Source organism: Trichomycterus rosablanca, chromosome 6 (genome assembly GCF_030014385.1).
Source record: "Trichomycterus rosablanca isolate fTriRos1 chromosome 6, fTriRos1.hap1, whole genome shotgun sequence".
NCBI lineage: Eukaryota > Metazoa > Chordata > Actinopteri > Siluriformes > Trichomycteridae > Trichomycterus > Trichomycterus rosablanca.
The window spans coordinates 37,876,423-37,897,395 of NC_085993.1; the positions used below are offsets into that span (position 1 = coordinate 37,876,423).

The 20,973-nt window shown below is 39.2% G+C and overlaps 1 protein-coding gene across 2 annotated transcripts; it reads right to left on the reverse strand.

Annotated features, from left to right (window-relative positions):
- Positions 1–1,489: 1,489 nt before the first annotated feature.
- Positions 1,490–16,395, reverse strand: LOC134316530 (transmembrane protease serine 6). 2 transcript variants are annotated; one of them, XM_062996918.1, is made up of 18 exons: positions 16,212–16,395; positions 14,705–14,834; positions 13,187–13,329; positions 11,668–11,735; positions 11,389–11,576; positions 11,236–11,277; positions 10,268–10,472; positions 9,220–9,356; positions 8,888–9,000; positions 8,526–8,635; positions 8,195–8,337; positions 8,007–8,105; positions 7,476–7,589; positions 6,658–6,774; positions 5,230–5,398; positions 3,847–4,118; positions 2,715–2,851; positions 1,490–1,980 (listed from the first exon to the last, which is right to left on the reverse strand). In XM_062996918.1, the coding sequence occupies exons 1-18, from the start codon at positions 16,278–16,280 to the stop codon at positions 1,819–1,821; spliced, it is 2,418 nt and encodes an 805-aa protein (XP_062852988.1). In that variant the 5' UTR covers positions 16,281–16,395; the 3' UTR covers positions 1,490–1,818. The 2 variants fall into 2 exon arrangements, with proteins under 2 accessions (XP_062852988.1, XP_062852989.1); XM_062996919.1 differs by lacking the exon at positions 11,236–11,277 and having other exon boundaries at positions 16,212–16,394.
- Between the last annotated feature and the right edge of the window lie 4,578 nt (positions 16,396–20,973).

Here is a 20,973-nt window from a genome sequence, read left to right on the forward strand (position 1 = left end):
CAGACGACACAGTGGTGGCCGGACTCATCACTCACGGAGACGAGTCGGCATACAGGCGGGAGGTAGAGGACCTGACATGGTGGTGTAGGGTTAACAACCTCATCCTCAACGTCCAGAAGACCAAGGAGATGGTTGTGGATTTCCGCAGGTCTGGCACGCCCCCCCCCTTCCCTCTACATCGATGGTGCAGCTGTGGAGATGGTCCCCTCTGTCAGGTACCTCAGGGTACACCTGACCGACACACTCACCTGGCGCACCAACACCACAGCTGTCACAAAGAAAGCCAACCAACGCTTGTATTTCCTGAGGAAGCTGAGGAGGGCAGGTCTTCACACAGACATCCTCAGGTCCTTCTACAGCTGTGTGGTGGAGAGCACCCTGACCACCTGCCTCACTGTGTGGTATTCTGGCTGCACTGTGGCAGAGAAGGAGGCGCTGCAGAGAGTGGTTAAGTCTGCACAGAGGACAATCGGATGCAGCCTACCACCCATCAGTGACATTTACACAACCAGATGTAGGGAAAGAGCCACCTGCATCCTCCGTGACCCCACCCACCCTGCACATGGACTTTTCACCCCCCTTCCCTGCGGAAGGAGGCTGCGCTGCATCCAGGTAAAAACATCTAGACTGAAAAACAGCTTCTACCCGGATGCAGTCAGACTGTTGAACTCTTCTACTCCCCATATACTGAACATCTTATCAACACAATCTACCATACTGGACACAACTGGCACACTGTCACTTTGACAATCTTGGGATTGTTGCTGCTAGTTTTTGCTGCTACACCTTTGCAATCACGCACTTTAGTAAACATAAGCTGCTGCAGTTGTTGTGCAATACTTGTAAATACTTTGTACTTGTACTCTTTTTAGTTTCTCAGTTTGTTCTAAATTTTTATTACTTATCATAGTTTATTCTATATTATTCTATATTTTATTCTATTTTATTTCCTTCATGTCACACACACCGAGACCTGGGAAACTGTATTTCGTTCTATCATGTACGTGGTTGAATGACAATAAAGCTGAGTCTGAGTCTGAGACCTTCATCAGTGGTCACAGGACGCCGCCCACAGGACGCTGTTGGCTGGATATTTTTGGTTGGTGGACTATTCTCAGTCCAGCAGGGACAGTGAGGTGTTTAAAAACTCCAGCAGCATTGCTGTGTCTTATCCACTAACACACCACCACCACATCAGTGTCACTGCAATGCTGAGAATCATCCAACACCCAAATAATACCTGCCTTGTGGTGGTCCTGACCATTGAAGAGCAGGGTGAAAGCAGGCTAAAAAAGTATGTAGAGAAACAGATGGACTACAGTCAGTAATTGTAGAACTTCAAAGTGCTCCTATATGGTAAGGGGAGCTGATAAAATGGGCAGTGAGTGTAGAAACAAGGAGGTGGTTTAATGTTATGGTTGATTGGTGTATATAAATGATGAACTGGAAAATCATAAAACTGAGGGTCATGTTGTATTAAGTAAAATAATTTTTTTCTTTTTAAATATGTATTTTAATGTTTTCCATGATACATATAAGCTTACAATAATACATCAAGACAGCAAAGCATTATTACATTCACTGCACCATTTAATACACTACAGTAACGTATTTCACGCACACGTCAGAAATACCATCCACCTTTTGAACTTCATTGTCCATGGTACAGTAGTCAATTCAGACTAGTTCGAAATGCCTTACAGCACTTTGTTTGCCTGCAAATGTGTCAGTTTCCACCAAGACTACACATCTGATCAGTGTGACTCAAGACCAGGTAATAGCAGAGTAGCTCCTTGATATTCTAGGAACAGTTGATGATTAAGAGATGATGATCTGTTTGATCCAGTTAGTCAGTTTAGTGATGCGTGTATAGACACCATAATAATCAGGTCTGCCACAACCCCGTCCCCAGCTCACAACACCAGCCAGGAACCAGCGCCCAGACATCTCTTGACAGACCAATGGTCCTCCAGAGTCCCCCTGAGAAATAAGATGAGGAAACAGACAGTAGGTTGGTTTTAACATCTTTGCATTTGACAAAAATATTTCTCTTTTAGTATAAAACACAATCCCATTTGAGATATATTAAATATTTATTTATACTTTTAATGACTTTTTATTTTAATGTATCTGGAGGTAAAATTAATGTGAGTGTAATGAGCACATTAAGAGCTTATTTTCTCTAAAACCACTTTGGTGTGTCGCAAACTACACGCTGCAATACTTTACATTGCTTATTTTTTAAGTATAAGTATAGTATGCATTATGGTAAAAGTCCATTTGTGATACAGCCAACCACCTCTAAGACCCGTGTTTAAGTTTAAGCATTGTCACTGGCCTGGTCGGGCTCTTTGAAGACACAGTTAGCCAGCTCTGAAAGATGGAAGGCTTTGTGCTTTGGGGAATTAAGCATGACTAACTTTGGGCCAGGTTAAACGCACTGCTTAGATCACAATGCCACCTTTCCTTTTTTTGAGAACCGAGTCATTAAAAACGCATTGAGCAGCCGTCATCTTGAAACAACCAGTTCTCATTTCTGCGCTACCCCTGTTCTATCCACTTTCTCTGTTGCTGGCTGCAGATGTTTTTGTATCATGTTAATTAGTAATAATGTTAACCCTTCACTGCTTGTATGATGAAATTGCCTGTTACTTTGCAATTCCATTAGAAATACAACACTATTTCAGAAAATAAATCAGAAGCATGTGTCTTACCTGGCATGCATCTTTTTTTCCACTGCGATAACCAGCGCATAGCATCCTGGGGGTGATAACATATCCATAGGAACGGATGCAAGCCGCCTCACTGACCAACCGCACATCAACTTTCTGCAGGGTATTACTTGGACCGCCTGAGAGAAAAACACACAGATACAGTGAGGGGAAACAAGTACTCAAGCAATTTTGTTTTTGTAATTTAATATACATTACATCGCTCAAATCAACAACAATTTCACAGAACTCATAATTCAAAAGAAATTCAAGAATTTACAGGTTGTTTTAGACTTAATATATGTAAGGTAAAAGAGATGGCAGAATGACTTGATAAAATTTACAGAATGACCTGAAATCATCAGAAAGTCGTGTCCATCAGAGGGAGCACGGAGGCACGGATGATTGATGTGTCTGTTTCTTTTAACTGACAGTCTTGTCAGTCTGTGCCTAGTTAACATTAATTCGCTTCAGGTGGAAGTCCATTTATATATCATGGTTTCTACCTCTCAGGTTTGCCAGCTTCATTGTTGGCAAACATGCTATTTCTCTAAAGCCATGATACTGGACTCGCTCTGATCCCAGTATCATGATCACCTGGTGTCACAGGGTTTGGTCCTCATGAACAGAAGCACTATTGGAGAACGGAATACCCATGACATCTAGGGCTGTGCCTGTTGGTGGGGTTGGGGTGCTTGCCCTGGCTGGTTATGAAGGTTTCCTATCTTTCCTTTTATTCTAAGAACTGAGTTGTCATAAACAGCTGGAGCAGCCTGTCCTATTATGACAACAGTTCTCATTTCTGTGTGATAACTCCAGATAGCTACAATGACTTTGCAGTAATGTATTATTGTTAAAATATTTATAATTAATGTTATTAATTACTGTATTATTTTAGGATTTGAATACTTTTATCAGTTTACTTTATCAGTTTTTTAAACATATCTTTATATACAGTATATGAACTATATATTTATACTGAGAAATACATTGTTTTTTATAGGTAAAAAGTCCAAAGACATTTTGTTTTAAATTTAAGTAAATAAATATTTTGTAAAATATAAAAATAAATTTAATTATGTATTTCTTTTTCATCTACAATGTCAGTGTGTAAATATGACGTGTATACCCTTACCTCCCTCTTTAAGTGCCCCCCATCCAGTGACCCAGCACAGCAGGTCAGGTTCAAACTGGTGTGTGGATTCAGGCAGGCAGGCCGGCAGTGCCAGTGTGCCTGCTGAGACGGGTCTTTCTAGCCTGAGCAGCGCCAAGTCATAGTCATGGTTCTCGTAATCGTAGTACGGGTGCAAGTGAATGTGTGATACCCGCAGAGCTTCCTCGGTCTGAGTAGAAGATTTTAGATGTAGTTTACCCAGATAGACTGTCCATACGGAGGGAGAGTATAACCTGTACACACAGAAATTCATAAACATTTAAACATAAAAATAACTTATAATACAGTTTGTGGATCCCTGTTGATCTTAGGTATGGTACAAACTGTTAAAAACAGGCCTACTACATTGGGTAACAACAAATCATTGATCAGAAAATTAGCAAGTGGTAAGATAATATAACATTAAGACATGTGCCACTATATGCTTGTCAGTACTTGTTGCAGTGAAGTGTTTGGTGGAAAAAGCTGGAAACTGTAAAATTCAGTTAAACAGTACCCTCAAAATATTTCATTTTAATGAGTGCAATTTTGGGTTTGGCAACTGCCAGATCCTGTTTGTATCTTGATCTCTTCTGCACATTTATATTACTATTTACTATTAACCATTTAAAAACGTAAATAAAAAACTCATGCAACTGCATTTTCTCCCTCTCTACTGGTGCTGACCCCCGCCCCGATTAAGGAGAGCAAACTGACACACGCCCCCTCTGACACGTGCAGTAGCCGACTGTATCTTTTCACCTGCACGAGGCGAGTTTATATGCGGATCAGCTTTGTGTACAGAGAGACACACCCTGATCAACGCATTATTCCTCGTCTCTGTGCAGGCGCCATCAATCAGCCAGCAGAGGTCGTAATTGCATCAGTTATGAGGTCCCTATCTGGCTCCTCTCTCCCTGTATGAACAACAAGCCAATCGTTGATCATGTAGCTGCCCAGCCCAGCCAGATGGCAGAGCTGAGTTTTGAACTGGCGAGTTTGAAATGTCAGCTCTGGTGTGCTAGCAGGTTTTACCGCTGCACCACCTGAGTGGCCCATCAAAAGGATTTTGTGATTTATTTAATGAATGAATAACTATGTTATAGTTTCATTATTATTGAGCTGATTTCTGTACACAAGGACACAAGGGATTTCTGAAGAAATTCTCATAAATGTTAAATATTTTCTACAGTTAGTACTCTTGCAATCATGCGTTACTGGCTTTACTATCTTTAATATTGTTTTGACTCATATACTTTACATACACAGCTTCTGGATTGACTGGGATGTACAAATTTATTTGACAAAATTTTGAGTATGGAATATGAATTTACATTTTGTGTATTTTCCATGTAATAGACTTACTGGTCATCATCAAAGCAGTGTGCTGCAGACACCACCCACTGAGGGGAGATTAGCGCTCCACCACAGATATGCTGCCCACTGATCTGCAGACTGGCCTGCCATGGCCACTCCCCCACCAGTGCATCAACTCCGCCCACCACCCGCGTACTGAACTGCCTCAGGCCACAGTCTGCAAAACAATTCGGTTTAGAATTAGACACATTTTGTTGACCTTTAATAAAAGGAGTTGTTTTGCCTCCAAAGTTTGTTTTTGCACACTCTAGTGGTTAAGGTACTGCACGAGTAATCAGAAGGTCAATGGTTCAAGCTCCACCACTGCCAGGTTGCCGCTGTGGGCCTTTGAGCAAGGCCCTTAACCCTCAGTTGCTCAGACTGTATACTGTCACAGTACTGTAAGTCGATTTGAATAAAGGCGTCTGCTAAAAACAATGACTGACAGCTCCTTCATAGTTATAAAAAACTGCATTGAGTTCGTTAGTAATAACTAATCAACATAATATAATCCTATTTATAACAGGAAAATTGGCTACACATAAATAGCACATAAACAACATTTAAAACATCTAAAACCTGTATAAAAGAGGACGAAAGCGCTAACACTGAAAGGCTAAACAACATTTACATGTATGGTATTTAGCAGACACTTTAATCCAAAGTAACTAATAATTGTGACTAAAACAATTTAAGCACAACTAATGACCTTCTGATCACTAGTCCACTACCTTAATCTCTGAGCTAAAAGATGGTAATCTCCAAATTTACATTTAGATATCATGTTTCTGTTAGCAATCTTCTAGAAAATTTTACCAAAATTTAACCACTAAAATTATCACAAAAATATAGACCATGTTTTGGCATGTTTATTTAAAGATCTGAGAGGTTTTTGAATGTTTTTTTTCTGTAAAGGCTTTGAAATTGAGAGATATTTGCTTTCTAGACTAGGAGTTAAGAACTAGAAGATTTTAAATGACTTATAAACTAATATCTGACCAGTAAGCTAAATGTTTGTAGTAAATTGATCTTTTAGAAGGACCCTGATCTAATACATACCAGTAAATCCACACAAAAAAGGTTAAATAGATACAGAAATGCTGTGTCTGATCCATTTATACCAGCACAACACACACTAACACACCACCATGTCAGTGTCACTGCAGTGCTGAGAATCATCCACCACCTAAATAATACCTACTCTGTGGTGGTCCTGACCATTGAAGAACAGGGTAAAAAACAGGCTAAATGGTTGTAGAGAAACAGATGGACTACCGTCAGTAATTGTAGAACTACAAAGTGCTTCTATATGGTAAGTGGAGCTGATAAAATGGACAGTGAGTGGAGAAACAAGGAGGTGGTTTTAATGTTATGGCTGATTGGTGTACATACATATATACATACATACAAGTGTGTGTGTGTGCACATCTCTCTCACCACACTGTTTTTCATCAGAGGCATCAGGACAGTCTGTGATTAAATCACATGCAGGGTTCGGCTTTTTCAGACACGTACCATCAGCACACATATACATCCTATCAGTACATGGAACACCTACACACACACACACACACACACACACAAGTTTGTTCTTGGTTTTTGAAAAATATGGCAAAATGTACTAGGCCAAAAATGTATATACAGCAATGTGGCTTCCTTATTCTTGTCTGTGCCTGTATAAATAGGGCTAGGTTGACTGCAACCGTTAAAAGGTCAATGGGGCAGTGGACTATTAACAAGGTCAGGGGGGAAACCAAAACTGTCACCTTATGCTGAGAGGAAATGTGTCTAGTGGTCAGATGTACCAGAACAGGTATGATATAAATAAGAAGCATCTAGAACACAAATGACACTGTCTACAGTCAAATAAACTTGACATTGCAGTGGGCTTGGGTATACGGTATGGTTTTCTATCTGATTTCCAGTGAGACCACTGTTTCATATGCTTGGGATTTACTAACAGTTGCTTGTACAGATGATCTTGGGAAATGAATTTACTTACTGTACAAATTCTCCCCAATGACATTCCAGATGACTGTACCGATTATTTATCAACTGTATTTAACATGTGCAATCAATCTAGCCTTATTTATACTAGGGGTCAATTTTCTAATCTAAATATATAGAAAAGGTAAAAAGGTTAGAATTTTTTGCCACAAAAAAAACAATTGCAGAAATGAGTGAAATCCCAGGACTACCATAGCATACATGTCACTTGTGTGTGTGTTTATGTTATGTGTGTTTATGCGTTGCACCTATTGTGCAGTTATTTTCGTCGCTCCCCTCGCTGCAGTCCTGATGCTGGTCACACAGCTTGTAGTAGTCCACACATTGACTGTCTTCCTGACATTGGTACTGTGCAACACACACTGCAATACAAACAGACTACTCACACTGAAGTTCAAATACACATCAGTAAATACACAATGATAGTTGAATTCACAAAAAAGTTAGAAATATTTCATTTATATTATTATATGATATGTTTTAATTGTATACACCCCCTAGCAATGGGTGTGGCTGAAACACCTAAACTCAATAATTATTAGGATTAGAACTTAATAATATACTGTCCACCTCTTCATAGTTGGTCCTGCTATTTTACTAACAACTATTGCTTATAGGTGAATCCTATAGAAGTAAATCCAAGCTGTCATCCAAGCAACTAAAACGTGTAAGTTAAATACCAGCAGTGTGGGACTGACTCCACATTATTGCCCTTGGTTTTTGATCTAATCAAGTAGTATAGTACACATACTGTGTTTCTTGCCAAAGAAAGCTCTTACCGCAGTTTCTCTCATCCAGACCATTGGGACAATCTGATATACCATCACACGCTGATACACACAGTCCGTTAACATTGCACAGAAACTGACCAGGACATGCTGAACACACCCAGAGATAAATACAATTACACACATATCCAAACATATTCAAAAAATCCATAGAGCATGTAGGTCATTGAAAAACTCACGATCTGATTGGTTGAAGATGCTGTAGTGGACACGGAGGCCAGGCCCTGTGAGCGACACTTCTGATGTCATAGTAATAGTGATGGTAGGGGAGTGCAGGTACAGACGTTCAGCATATGGCTGCAAAGCACGCATACCACACATTCTATGCACACATGCACATAACACATGATTATTAAAGTGCTAGGTTTACTCTTGTATAGTTAAATGTATTTGAATTAAAGCAGTCTGTATGCAGCATCACAAATATGTACAAGTAACCATAGAAACCAAAATCTAAAAGCCATCTGAGGTAAGGGACTTGGACTTTATTTCTTACACATCAGACCTTACCGGCGGTTCTGAATGAGCCATTGGCCCTGTGTGCAGGCCTGATTGTAGCCAGCTCGATTTAGCTCATACCCCTCAAATTCCAGTGTCAGCCCATAATCCACTGATGGCACCTACACAGACAAACACACACACACACACACACACACACATACAAACACAAACAAATAGACATAATTAACAAACCCATTTAACCATCTCATTTAGGGACATGTCAGTCTGTCCACCCACTTTTACATCCATCCACTATTCACTGTTCCAACCATCCATCCATCCATTCTTTCATTAATTTATCTATCAATCCATTTTTCATCCATTCACATTATCAGTTTAAGCTAGGGTATCTTCCCCTGTGTGTAACTTACAGTAAATTGCCAGGTACAGTTGGTATTGGGTGGGTAGTAGTTGGGGAAATATGGAGTCTGTAAGGTTCCCTGATTGCCGTCCTTATTCTCTAAGACAGTGTTGGAGGAACAGTCTATGGAAGAAACCAATATCGTAATCTATACATAAGCAATTGTACAATTAATCACTAGTAGATGTAATTTTAATTTATTCATTGGAATACCAAGAATAAAAAAACAGCATCATATCTGTATTAAAACAAACGTAATAATAATAACAGCTGATTGATAGCTGATTGATAGCAACAAAACCATTTATACGTGAAATGCAGGGGTAAATGTGAGCCTCTCACTTGCATTGGGCCAGGCCTGAGCGGTGAGAGAGAAGGGATCTTTATAGTTGTACTGCCCTTGCTTCCATAACACCGTCATCCAATCAGCAGAGGATAAAACCTGTACCACCGTTTCATCCCTGCTACACCCATACAGTCTAAACAAGGGGAAACATTTACATTTTCAGAATTTAAATAAAGTGATAAAAGAACAGGGTCACACAAGATTTTGTAAAAACTATACTAAATAGTCAAATGTATGTGGACACTTGGCCATGGGCTTATTATGGAGTTGACCACCCACTATTCCCTGTGTCTATAACAACCTCCACTGGGCGTAGCATTGTTAATTCAGTCAAAATAGCATTTGTCAAGCAACGATGTTTGACAAGGAGATCCTGAAATCGTTTTAATTTATTCTAAAGGTTTTTAGTGGTCAGGTCAGTGTAACAAAGTAATCAAACCATGACTTTGATTTTCCTAAACATTTGCACAAAATTAATTTTGGGTGTGGTGGGATGGTAATGGATGTTTAATGCTAAACTAAAGCTTTCTGAATTACTGTTAAAGTAAAAAGTTTATATAAGGTATATGTTTATTTACCAACCACTTTATCAGGTTCACACACTGTAAATGCATTCACTGCCCAAGCTATTCCTACCACATACATGCTTCTTGTGGGCATACAATCACTAACCATAGTACATCTGTTGCTTCATTTACTTTGTCACACCCCGTAGAAACCCACTGACCAGACATTGTTTGTTTGATGGACGATTCTCAGCCCTGCAATGACACCAACATGGTCCTGTAATTAAAGACTGTATTACTGTTGTGTCACTGCAGTGTTGAGAATGTTCTACCACCCCATTAATAATTAATAATCCAGGTCATCAGGAATCATTCACATTACTCAAAACCTGCAAATCATTGGCACTTTGATAGTCATTTAACATCATTTTTTTTATGCTACAGACTAAAAATAAAAGAGCTTATTGCCTTCTGTCTTAAAAACCAGTAATAATAAAAACATTTACAAACTAAACTGGCTGTGAGAGTAAAGACTCACGAGGTAATAAGTAACGAATCAGCAGGAGTCAGCGAATCGTAAAGGACCAGCCGATCTCGACACTCAGGTAGCAGCCACTCCACCCTTAGCTCTAACTGGTAGCCATCAGGAGCCTTCAAGTGCCACAGACAAGAAGAGCGCTGAGTGTTTGGCCCCCTCAGAACCACAGGGCCGCTGGTGGGCACAGACTGGTACCGATAACAATCTGAGATAGAGAGTGACATGCAGTGTTGTTGTTTTTTAAAAATATATTTTCTTTATGCATTTTCTCCCCTTTTTCTCCCTTTTAGCACGTCCAATTGCCCGATTGCATCATGCTTCCTCTCCACCAATGCCGATCCCTGCTCTGATTGAGGAGAACGAAGCTAACCCACGCCCCCTCCGACACGTGGGAAGCATGCCGTATGCATCTTATCACCTACACTTTGACGAGTGCAGTGCAGCTCAGCGTTGTGTACGGAGAGACACACCCTGAGAGCACTCTTTTCTCATCTCTGTGCAGGCGCCATCAATCAGCCAGCAGAGGTCGTAATTGCACCAGTCATGAGATAGAGAGACCCCATCCGGCTTAGTCCCGCCCATCTGAACAACAGGCCAATCGTTGCTTATGTGGCCGCTCAGCCTTAGCCGGTAGGCAGAGCTGAGATTCGATACGATGTATTCGAGATCCAGCTCTGGTTCCAGCGTGTGTTTTTACCGCTGCGCCGCCTGAGCGGCCTGCAGTGTTGTTAATGTAAAATAAATTGAATTGGACTGAAGCTAACTAAATTGTATTGATATTAAACATAAGTAAAAAGAGCTGAATTAAAATGCATTTTGTCTTGTACTGAATTAAGATCAATTAAATGAATTATATATAAAGGTCAACTGAATTTATTACATGGTAACCCACTACCACAGGGATTCCAGCTTCTAGATTGTTCAGATTAAATTAGGCATGCATAAAAATTAATGAGAATATGTCGTACCAAATGATGCTTGCAACAAAACTATAACTTTTGGTTTGGTTTCTGCAAAAGCAAAAGTCAGAATGTATCTTAAAAAAGAAATGCAATAAAAGCAAATAAATGCAATAAATAAACTATAAAAAATAATATGTAATAAATACTGTCATTTAATACCTGAAATAGAGAACGAGGACAGGAGAAACAGGTAGCCAGAATAGCTCACAGTAACCTCGACACTTGTTGCTTTAAAGCTTTGCAGGGTTCCTAACAAGCTCTCGTTTACTTTCTGCATGGTGATCGTCGGAGCATGACTCTCAGGGATGGAGAGGATCAGCCAAAAGTGTGCCACCACACTTCCTTCACTAAGGAAAACCAAAAACATAAAAAATTTACATCAAAATGCTCAAATGTAGAATGTCCAGAGAATTAGAAAGGAAATAGGATTATTCTCACCTAAAAGCAAAGATGGTGGTGGATTGAAAATAACGGGACATATCAGAAGACTTTATGAGCTTCTCGAGCTGAGAAATATATATGTAATTATAGCATGGTCAGTAGCGCTCAAAAAATCATTCACTCTCTGACAAAGTAGTACATTTAAGTGAAAATAGAAAGACTTATTAAAATTAGTAAATGTAATTAAAGTATGATTTATATTTTTACTAAAGTAAGTGGTTTAGGTACAACATAAACAATCCTGTCTACATTAAGAAACATCACATTTGTAAGCTTAACGTTATAAACTACTATTTGAAATTTTCGTTAGACTCACTAGACTAATCAATTGGTTTTACTAATTTAAATACAAACCCCACTTCCATAAAAGTTGGGACATTTTGTAAAATGCAATAAAATTTATCTCAATAAAGAATCTGTGATTTGGCCGCTCAGGTAGCGCAGCGGTAAAAAACGCTAGCACACCAGAGCCGGGATTTTGAATACATCGTATCGAATCTCAGCTCTGCCATCTGGCTGGGCTTGGCGGCTATATGAACAATGTTTGCCAGTTGTTCATTCAGGGAGGGAGCCGGATTGGGACATCATAACTAATGCAATTACGACCTCTGCTGGCTGATTGATGGTGTCTGCACAGAGTAGAGGAATAATGCGATCAGGGTGTGGCTCTCTGTGCACAAGGCTGATCCGCATATGAACTCGTGCCGGTGAAAAGATGCAGTTGGCTATTGCGCATGTGTCGAAGGGGGCGTGTGTCATCCCTTTCCTCAACTGAGGCCCCCGCATCACCAGTAGAGAGGAAGCATAACACAATTGGGTAAAAAATTGGACAAGCAAAAATTTGGGAAAAAAAAGGGAGAAAATGCATTTAAAAAAGTTCATTTAATGTAAATGTTAATTGTAATTTCTAATTTCTAATGTCTAAGCCAGAGCTCCCCAACATTTTTTGCACCATTGATTTCATATAAGATATAATTTCACGGACCGGTGGGGTGGGACGATTTATTTTAGACTAACTATAGAATGGAAAATCGGTGGGAACCTTGAGCTTTTTTCAATGCAACAAGATGCTGCTCTCACCTAGTGGTGATTGGACACAATAACACTCGAAGAGTGTTTGAAATTGAATTGCTCTTGTAGCGATCTCTAATTGTTTATTCTATCTGTGCGGCCCGGTAATAAATGACCCGCGGCCCAATGGTTGGGGACCACTAAGCAATTGAGGGTTAAGGGCCTTGCTCAAGAGCTCAGTGGCAACCTGGCAATGGTGGGGCTTGAACCAGTAAGCTTCTGATTACTAGTCCAGTACCTTAACCAATAGGCAGGGTGGTGACCGTCTATTTTAATGTTTGTATAAAGTGTATTTGCCTACTTTCATTTATAGTTGAACCTTACTCGATATTGGCTATATGGTCATGTCCCTCTTTCTTTTCCTATACATATCTTCTCATACATTGGCCCCATAAACAATACTTGGAATGTCGTTGTGAAAGTGGAATGTGTAGTGTGTACCGACCCACTCCTGCACTATCCGAGCCTCCTCCTTGAAAACTCGGCTGGTGTGTAATGAGAGAGCAGTGGAGAAATTCCTGTTCATGATGGAGATCTGACCGATGTACTGCTGCTCTACCCTCTCCTCCTGTACCCAAACTCTGTACACTAAAGAAAGAAAGCAAGGAGAGATCCCATCAACATTCCCAAACTGGTATTAAGAACTGGTTTGACACTGCTGAGGCCGTATGAATAAACAGCTTTACAGAAAAAAGAATTTTATTGTACTGTACAACTGTATATGTATATATGACAAATAAAGAACTAAAAAACTATGACATTGTGTACACATATTTAATCTGTAATCATAACATGGAGCTGATGAATTTATGAATGAGTTTAAATATTAACATTTCTAATAGGTTCTTAAGACCATATTATATTGGAAAGTTTATAAGGTCATTTATCAATTATTTCACACAAATTGCTTTTTACTGATTGTCAGTAATTGCTGTTCTTTTAATACAGGGGTGCCCAATACATCGATTGCGATCAACCAGCCGATCGCCTAGTGCACACTGGTAGATCGCGCCTCATTCAAACAGGTCAACGTGACTGACATGAAATGTGGCCACTATTTCTTTAATTTGCAGTTTGTTACCATAGCAATGCCTCAGCCCATCTATAGCACTGCTAATCTACAAAGTTTTCATTCATCAGTAGCCAGTTTGCGCCAATTTTGCATTTTTTTCCTTATGTAACATACGCTGTTTAAGAAGATGTGTGCACAACCAAGAACAAAGAAACCAAAAACGGTTCTATTCAGACAAGAACACTGCAAAGACGCTGTTGCGTTTATACATGGAAGAAGCTGAGGGAGAAATTTGAACCTACAATCTGACATTCATATGAACAATTTTGAAACTTGCTGGCTGAGGAACAATAAGAAAATGTGCCACATATCTGACAGCATTTTTGGATCAACCTACTTGTGAAAATCAGCCTTTTCCTACATGAAAAGAATTAAGTCTAAGTATCGGTCCACCCATACTGATAAACACTTGGAAGCCTGATTGAGAATTGGTATCAGCAGCTATCGTCCAGACTACATAAACCATTCAGAGCAAATTATCAGAATAAGGTTAGTGTGATTTTTTAGTTGTTTGCCCTGTAATGCTGAATATTAATATAGGCAACTGAAGCGTATTTTTAAAAAAAAGCTACCAAGTAGATCGCCATGACCTGTTGACTGAAATAGTAGATCTCAAGCCATGAAAGTGTGGGCACACGCCACCTTCAGATTATGTTAATAAATACACAAATTGGCATGCCAATTTCACACATATTAAATTTATACATCCATCCTGTGGTGTCCATTTACCAAAAATAATTCTTTATTCCTTTTTTGTGCCATGAATTTCCTCATCTATAAATCTGCCACATCTACATTATCTCAAATTCAGTATTGCTAATAATACAAAGTTATATAAACCAGTTTGAAAAACACATGAACAAAGATCTTGACACATGGTCATGTTTTTACCTAGAAAGTACCAGGATAGTATTGAAATGGCAGCCAGGATCAGAATGAGGATGATGACGATCAGAGCGACAGTCCGGTGTGGCAGCCTGTTATGTGTGAATGTTGGTAAAAGGATTTTATCAGAGGCCACCTGTGGACAGGTAACACAATATAAAGATTATACAAATAGCACAATAGCACAACCTTCAAAACAAATTCAGACAATGATTTTTTAAACATCTACACTCACAATTTATTTGACCTTTTTTATTTTGATAACTGACATGATACAGTATGAGAAAAGCTTAATGATGATTCAGTGTCTATGCCATTTACATTTACACCAAACCCAAATCAGTGGTCAACAGCTATCATTTATTAATTTGACTAATCTAAGGTCTTTCAGATCATTTGAATATGGTCCGGTCTATAAATACATTTTCACTGAATGATTTCAGTTTATTAAGCAAAATGGGAACTTGGGTAAAACACAATTAAAACTTACATTTTCTTCTGCATAGACATTTACATTTTTGGCATTTAGCAAATGCTCTTATCCAAAGTGAAGTGTTTCTATAGTAACATTACCTTACTCTAGTTGAAGCAGAACCAAAGGTATTTTTATGCAAGAAATAAATAAGAGCATTAGTAAGTACCTAAGTGCAAAGAGTAAAGCCTTGATGCATGTCTTCCTCTAGTTCTGGGTGGATTATAGAAGAAGAAACACTTTCAGCCATTGTACGGTCAAGAGGGTTAAGGACCTTGCTCAAGGGCCCAACAGTGGCTGCATGACAGAGCTGGGATTCGAACTCCAACCTTTCGATTGATAGCCCAAAGCTCTACCTGCTAAGCTACCACTATAGACCAGATAATGGGCTTTCTCTTTGCACAATATAGTACAATTTCAGGTTGCACTTCCTGATGGAGCAGCAGACTGTGTTAAGTGACAACAGTTTTCCAAAATACTTCAGAGTCCATGTGGCTTTATTTATCACAAAAGCATGATGGATTTCTCATGCAATGCCAGGGCTTGAAAGTCACACATTTAACAGTGGTTTCTGACCTTGACCTACACTGACCAGGTTTTCTCTGAATTTCCTAAATCTTTTTACATTGTTATATATAGTAGATGGTGAAAGACGCAATTGTTTTGTAATTTTGCATTGAGAAATACAATTTTTTGTGAACTTACAACAACAATTTCCCCACAGCAAAGACTGAACCTTAGGTTCCTTTTATACATAATCAAGATACATCTTAGCAGCTGACCTGCTTATTGTGGAACATTTCAAAATGGTGTAATTTCAATATTTTAATATTCTTATTCTTATTTTGCCCCTGTCCTAACTTTTCTTTGGGTGTCACAGGCAACAAAATCAAAATTTGCTAATATTTACAATTTTTGTGCTTTTGTCTTTTAAATAACAATCCAAAAAACAAACAAATGACAGATTTTTATTTTAAATGCATTCTCCAAAATGGTTTTCCAGAAATGCTGTTTCTAAATCCAAACAGAAAATGTACATACTTGTGACGCTGGACTTGCTGGTTCTCCACCTGCTTGCTTCTTCGTGCTTGCAGTACTCTCAAGCTCCATGCTATAGCATTAATATTCCAAGCCAGCACATTTCTGGAAAAATTGTCTCTCAATCCATTCCTTGAGCCGCAAAAACAGATTATATCATTTATGACGGTTCCACATGCCGTGGTGCCACCTGTGTCTAGACATGTTGGCGAGCTGAATGACTACAGAGAGAAAGAAGAGCTGCTCCAATGTGATTTTATTTACAAATCCAAGGTTCAGCGTAAATCAATATCTTCTGGTCTCTGTAACAGAGTGTTTGGCCTGGCTGGTGATATATACCTGTTAGAAATAGGCTGTTACTGGCTTTAACCAACCTGTATAAGCATACAGACAATAATCAAAGAGTGTTGCGTGATGTGTACTATGTAGTCAACAACTCCTAGCAATGAGTCACAGGTGCACAGCATATGAAAGACTGGGAACTGGTAGCCTAGGTTGCATACAGGGATTTTACCTGCATCCCTTGGGCTTCTGGTGTCTAAGGAGACATGTACGGAGATTTAAATACAATGCTAATAAGCAGGAACCTTTGCCTTCAAAACAGATTGAAGCCTTCTCTAAATCAGCGGTCTCCAACCTTTTTTGCACCACAGACTGGTTTCATATAAGATATAATATATAATTTTACATACCGGCGGAGGCGGGAGGATTTAAAATAAAATGATACGATGTGACTGAAATAGGTGCGTGTCAAACGTGTCAAGAGGAACAGACAGATGTTATTAAAAGAGAATACAGTTTTTAAAATAAAACGTCTTTCAGAGTGCGATTGTCTGTGCCTCCTGGTAATAATGACCCACGGACCAGTACCGGTCTGTAGCCCGGTGGTCGGGGACCACTGCTCTAAATGTTAAAGGAAGTTTACATGTATTTTACAGACTGCACTATTTACCTTCCCATTAATGTTCAATGATTTTTAATTCTGGTGAATCGTGAATGTGGTACGACTTCAAACTGGTGTTCATCAAAACTATGCAATTGACTGTTGAGCCAAAATATTATGACCATGCTGAAAATTCTAATAGAAATGCCTATTCCAAAACAATTGTGCATGTCATGGTTAGGGCTATATTAAATATAAGGCTGATGGGTAGTTACTTGTAGGAAACCTTTTAAATGCAGCAGATATCGGCAGCCTTACAGACTTTGATAAATGCCAAAATACAAAGGTTCTTCAAAAAGTTTCCGCACTTTTTATTATTTTTATGTATGCATTGTCTCCCATTGTCTCCCAATTTAGTGTAGTAAATTTGTCTTCCACTGCTGGGGGTCCCTGATTGCAGTCGAGGTATGTATATTGCTTCTCACGCCTCTTCCGACCCGTGCCCTTAGTGCCCTTAGTGGAACCCTTTGTCACCTATGCACTCTGCACAGGCGCCTCTCTATCTGCCAATCAGGGTTCTTACACAGCGTTTAAAGACCCCACCCACATAGTCCAGTCATCTCGGCCTAGCAGAGACATGTCTGCTGCAGGCACTGCCAATTATGCCCGCTAGATGGTGCCCAGCCGACCGGTGGCAATTCCGAGTTTCGAACCGAGGAGTTCAGAATCTCTGAGTTGGTGTGATAGCGGAATATCCCGCTGTGCCACCTGGGCGCCCACACTTTTTTAAACTCTATTTAGTAAGAATTGCAAAAACAAATGACATCACTTTTCTACAGTCACCTTCCGATGCTTTTTTCCCAGTGTCGAACCAACTTTTTAATGCCATCAGTAAAAACGCGTAGCCACAAATGCACCGCTGCTTTCACATCATCACATGAAAATCTTCCTCCCCTTAAAGCTTCTTTGAGCGTCCAAAAAGGTGGAAATCAGATGGCGCTAAATCCGGACTATAAGCTCTCTCTCTCTCAGTCTCTCAGACATGACCGATTACTACTCCTCCCGCCCTCACCGTTTCCAACAAAAATATAAAAGTGCGGAAACTTTTTGAAGACCACTCGTATTATAACCAGACAACTGGATGGAAGACTAGATTTCGGGAACAGCAAGGTCTGCTCCCAGGCAGCTTTAACAAGTACCCACCAACAACGGTCACATAAGAGACACACCACAAACCACATCCAGGGGGTTGAGTGGTAAATGCTCACTGATCTTAGAGGACATAAAGGCATTGGCATTACATATGAACCAACAGAAAAGCTAAAGTGGGTCAGTTATAATCACATTGACTCACATTGTGCCATTCAGTTAAGTTCCTTAGTGCTAGGAAAAAGCAAGTCACATGATGATCCACATTTCCCCTTAGGAAATACCCACAGTTTTAGTTCTTCATGTCCATAAATAATTTAGATGGACAGTCACGACCAAAATTCAGAGAAATGGTTATGATTAAACAGTGGAGAGTGTGCTGTATCTGTTGGGATGATCATTCAAAACTGTGTACAGGTTAGTGTTTACTATTTTTTAATGTTTATTACATGCAAAAGTAAAAAGGAAAATAAGGAACTCATGACTGCTCACTTATAACGTTAACAATGCTTTTGAAAAAACATTACTGTCATTACCACAGGACTGTTCAGTTATAGAATTACAAATAGAAAATCAACCTTATAGAAATGTAGTCCTAAACGTATACTGCACATGACCACTGTGAATGTAGCACTATTATATATTAAAAAGTCACTACATTCAAAATGATTTCATGTAAAGATCAACGATACAAAAATCAGCATAACAATTTTCATTTATACTGTTTAAATATTAATATTACTAGCAATCATGTTAAAGAGGAAAGGTTTAGGTAAGAGCTAAGTTTATTGGACCAATTGTCCTTGGACAGGTGTGCTCTTATAATAATAAAGATAAAGGAAAATGAGCAGACTGTTACAGGGTGGGAGAACCTCACAACAGAGGTGTACTGTTGGTCTGTTGGTATAATAATAATAATAATAAAGCCAACATTACATTATGACCACTGACCGGTGAAGTGAATAACACTGATTCGCTTCACGGCACCTGTTAGTGGGTGGGATATATTAGACAGCAAGTGAACATTTTATCCTCAAAGTTGATGTGTTAGAAGCAGGAAAAATGGGGGAGCGTAAGGATTTGAGCTAGTTTGACAAGGGCCAAATTGTGATGGCTAGACGACTGGGTCAGAGCATCTCCAAAACTGCAGCTCTTGTGGGGTGTTCCCAGTCTGCAGTGGTCAGTATCTATCAAAAGTGCTCAAAGGAAGGTACAGTGGTAAACCGACAACAGGGTTGCTGGCGGCCAAGGCTTATTGATGCACGTGGGGAGCGAAGGCTGGCCCGTGTGGTCCGATCAAACAGACCAGCTACTGTAGCTCAAATTGCTGAAGAAGTTAGTGCTGGTTCTGATAGAAAGGTGTCAGAATACACAGGCATCACAGTTGCAGGGCTGTTTTGGCAGCAAAAGGGGGATCAACACAATATTAGGAAGGTGGTCATAATATTATGCCTAAACATTGTATATACATATACGTACAGGTGTACGATCAAATAAAATTCTGTTGTCACATATCCCAGCTTGTTTGGCAGCTGGGGTCAGAGCACAGGGTCAGGTTTTGTGCGGCGTTCCTGGAGCAGAAAGGGTTAAAGGCCTTGCTCAAGGGCCCAACAGTGGCTGAAATGCAGAGCTGGGATTTAAACTCTCAACTTTTCAATTTATAGCCCAAAGCTCTAATCACTACGCTACCACTGCTCCAAGGGTATAAATAAAGAAAGAAATATATATATATACAGTGTATATATATATATACAGTATATTAGGGCTGTCAAACGATTAAAATTTTTAATCGCGATTAATCTCAGAATTTCATATAGTTAATCGCAATTAATCGCATTTTTTTAAAAAAAGGAGGTGGTTTTAATGTTATGGCTGATCGGTGTACATACACTAACATACACAAAAATTTAATAGCATTTAAATAACACTTCTGTTTAAAAGAAAATATTCAGTTTTAAGAAGCACCAGCATTGTAGAAGGCTATTAAAAGTAAAGTCAATTTTCAATGCTGATTTGGCTTAATAGTGTTGGTCAGTCTGTATCATATTCTTGAAATGATAAAGTATTGCAAAGGAATATCTTTGAAATTCTTCCTCATAATGTTAAGGTTGCTATATTTTGGTTTTTCACTTGTCAGGGAAAATTAAGAGAGAAAAAAGCTTATTATTATTATCATGCGTGTGATATACTGTATATCATTTATGTGATCTGAGTATCACGTTACCACTGTACGTCACTGAGCTGATATATGTATCAGGTGACCAGCGGGTAACGGCGTGTTATGTTTAAGTGTGATGCTCCAAGTTGTGGATCAAGCAATAAAGACAACACGTTCTCCACATAACTAGTGTCATTTGTATTTCGTGGTTAAGTACAAAACATAACAATGCGGGTCTTCGTGATGTAATTCTACATGGCACTCACTGCCTGTATAGGTAAATTTTTCCTGTATAGAATTTGCGTTAACGGCACTATTTTTTTTTATCGTGTTAAATTGAGATCGCGTTAATGCGTTATTATCGCGTTAACTTCGACAGCCCTAATATATATATATATATATATATATATATATATATATACAGTATATATATATATTAGTGAATGCAATATATACTGCTTAAAAAGGGATGGTAAATATACTTTCTGTAATCATTGTAAGCTCCTTAAAAATAACATCTGTATAATATCTGTGTAAAAAAGGAAGGAGTGACTAGTGACTATGTGTTGCATGAC

Bases quoted from the DNA above. Each gene is read 5' to 3' on its own strand.
- LOC134316530 (XM_062996918.1), bottom strand. From the start codon at position 16,280: ATGGAGCTTGAGAGTACTGCAAGCACGAAGAAGCAAGCAGGTGGAGAA. The intron at 11,736-13,186 runs GTCGGTACACAC...TATATTTCTCAG, and splicing joins CTCGGATAGTGCAGGAGTGG to CTCGAGAAGCTCATAAAGTC. The intron at 2,852-3,846 runs GTAAGGGTATAC...TTTTTCTCTCAG, and splicing joins GGGGGCACTTAAAGAGGGAG to GCGGTCCAAGTAATACCCTG.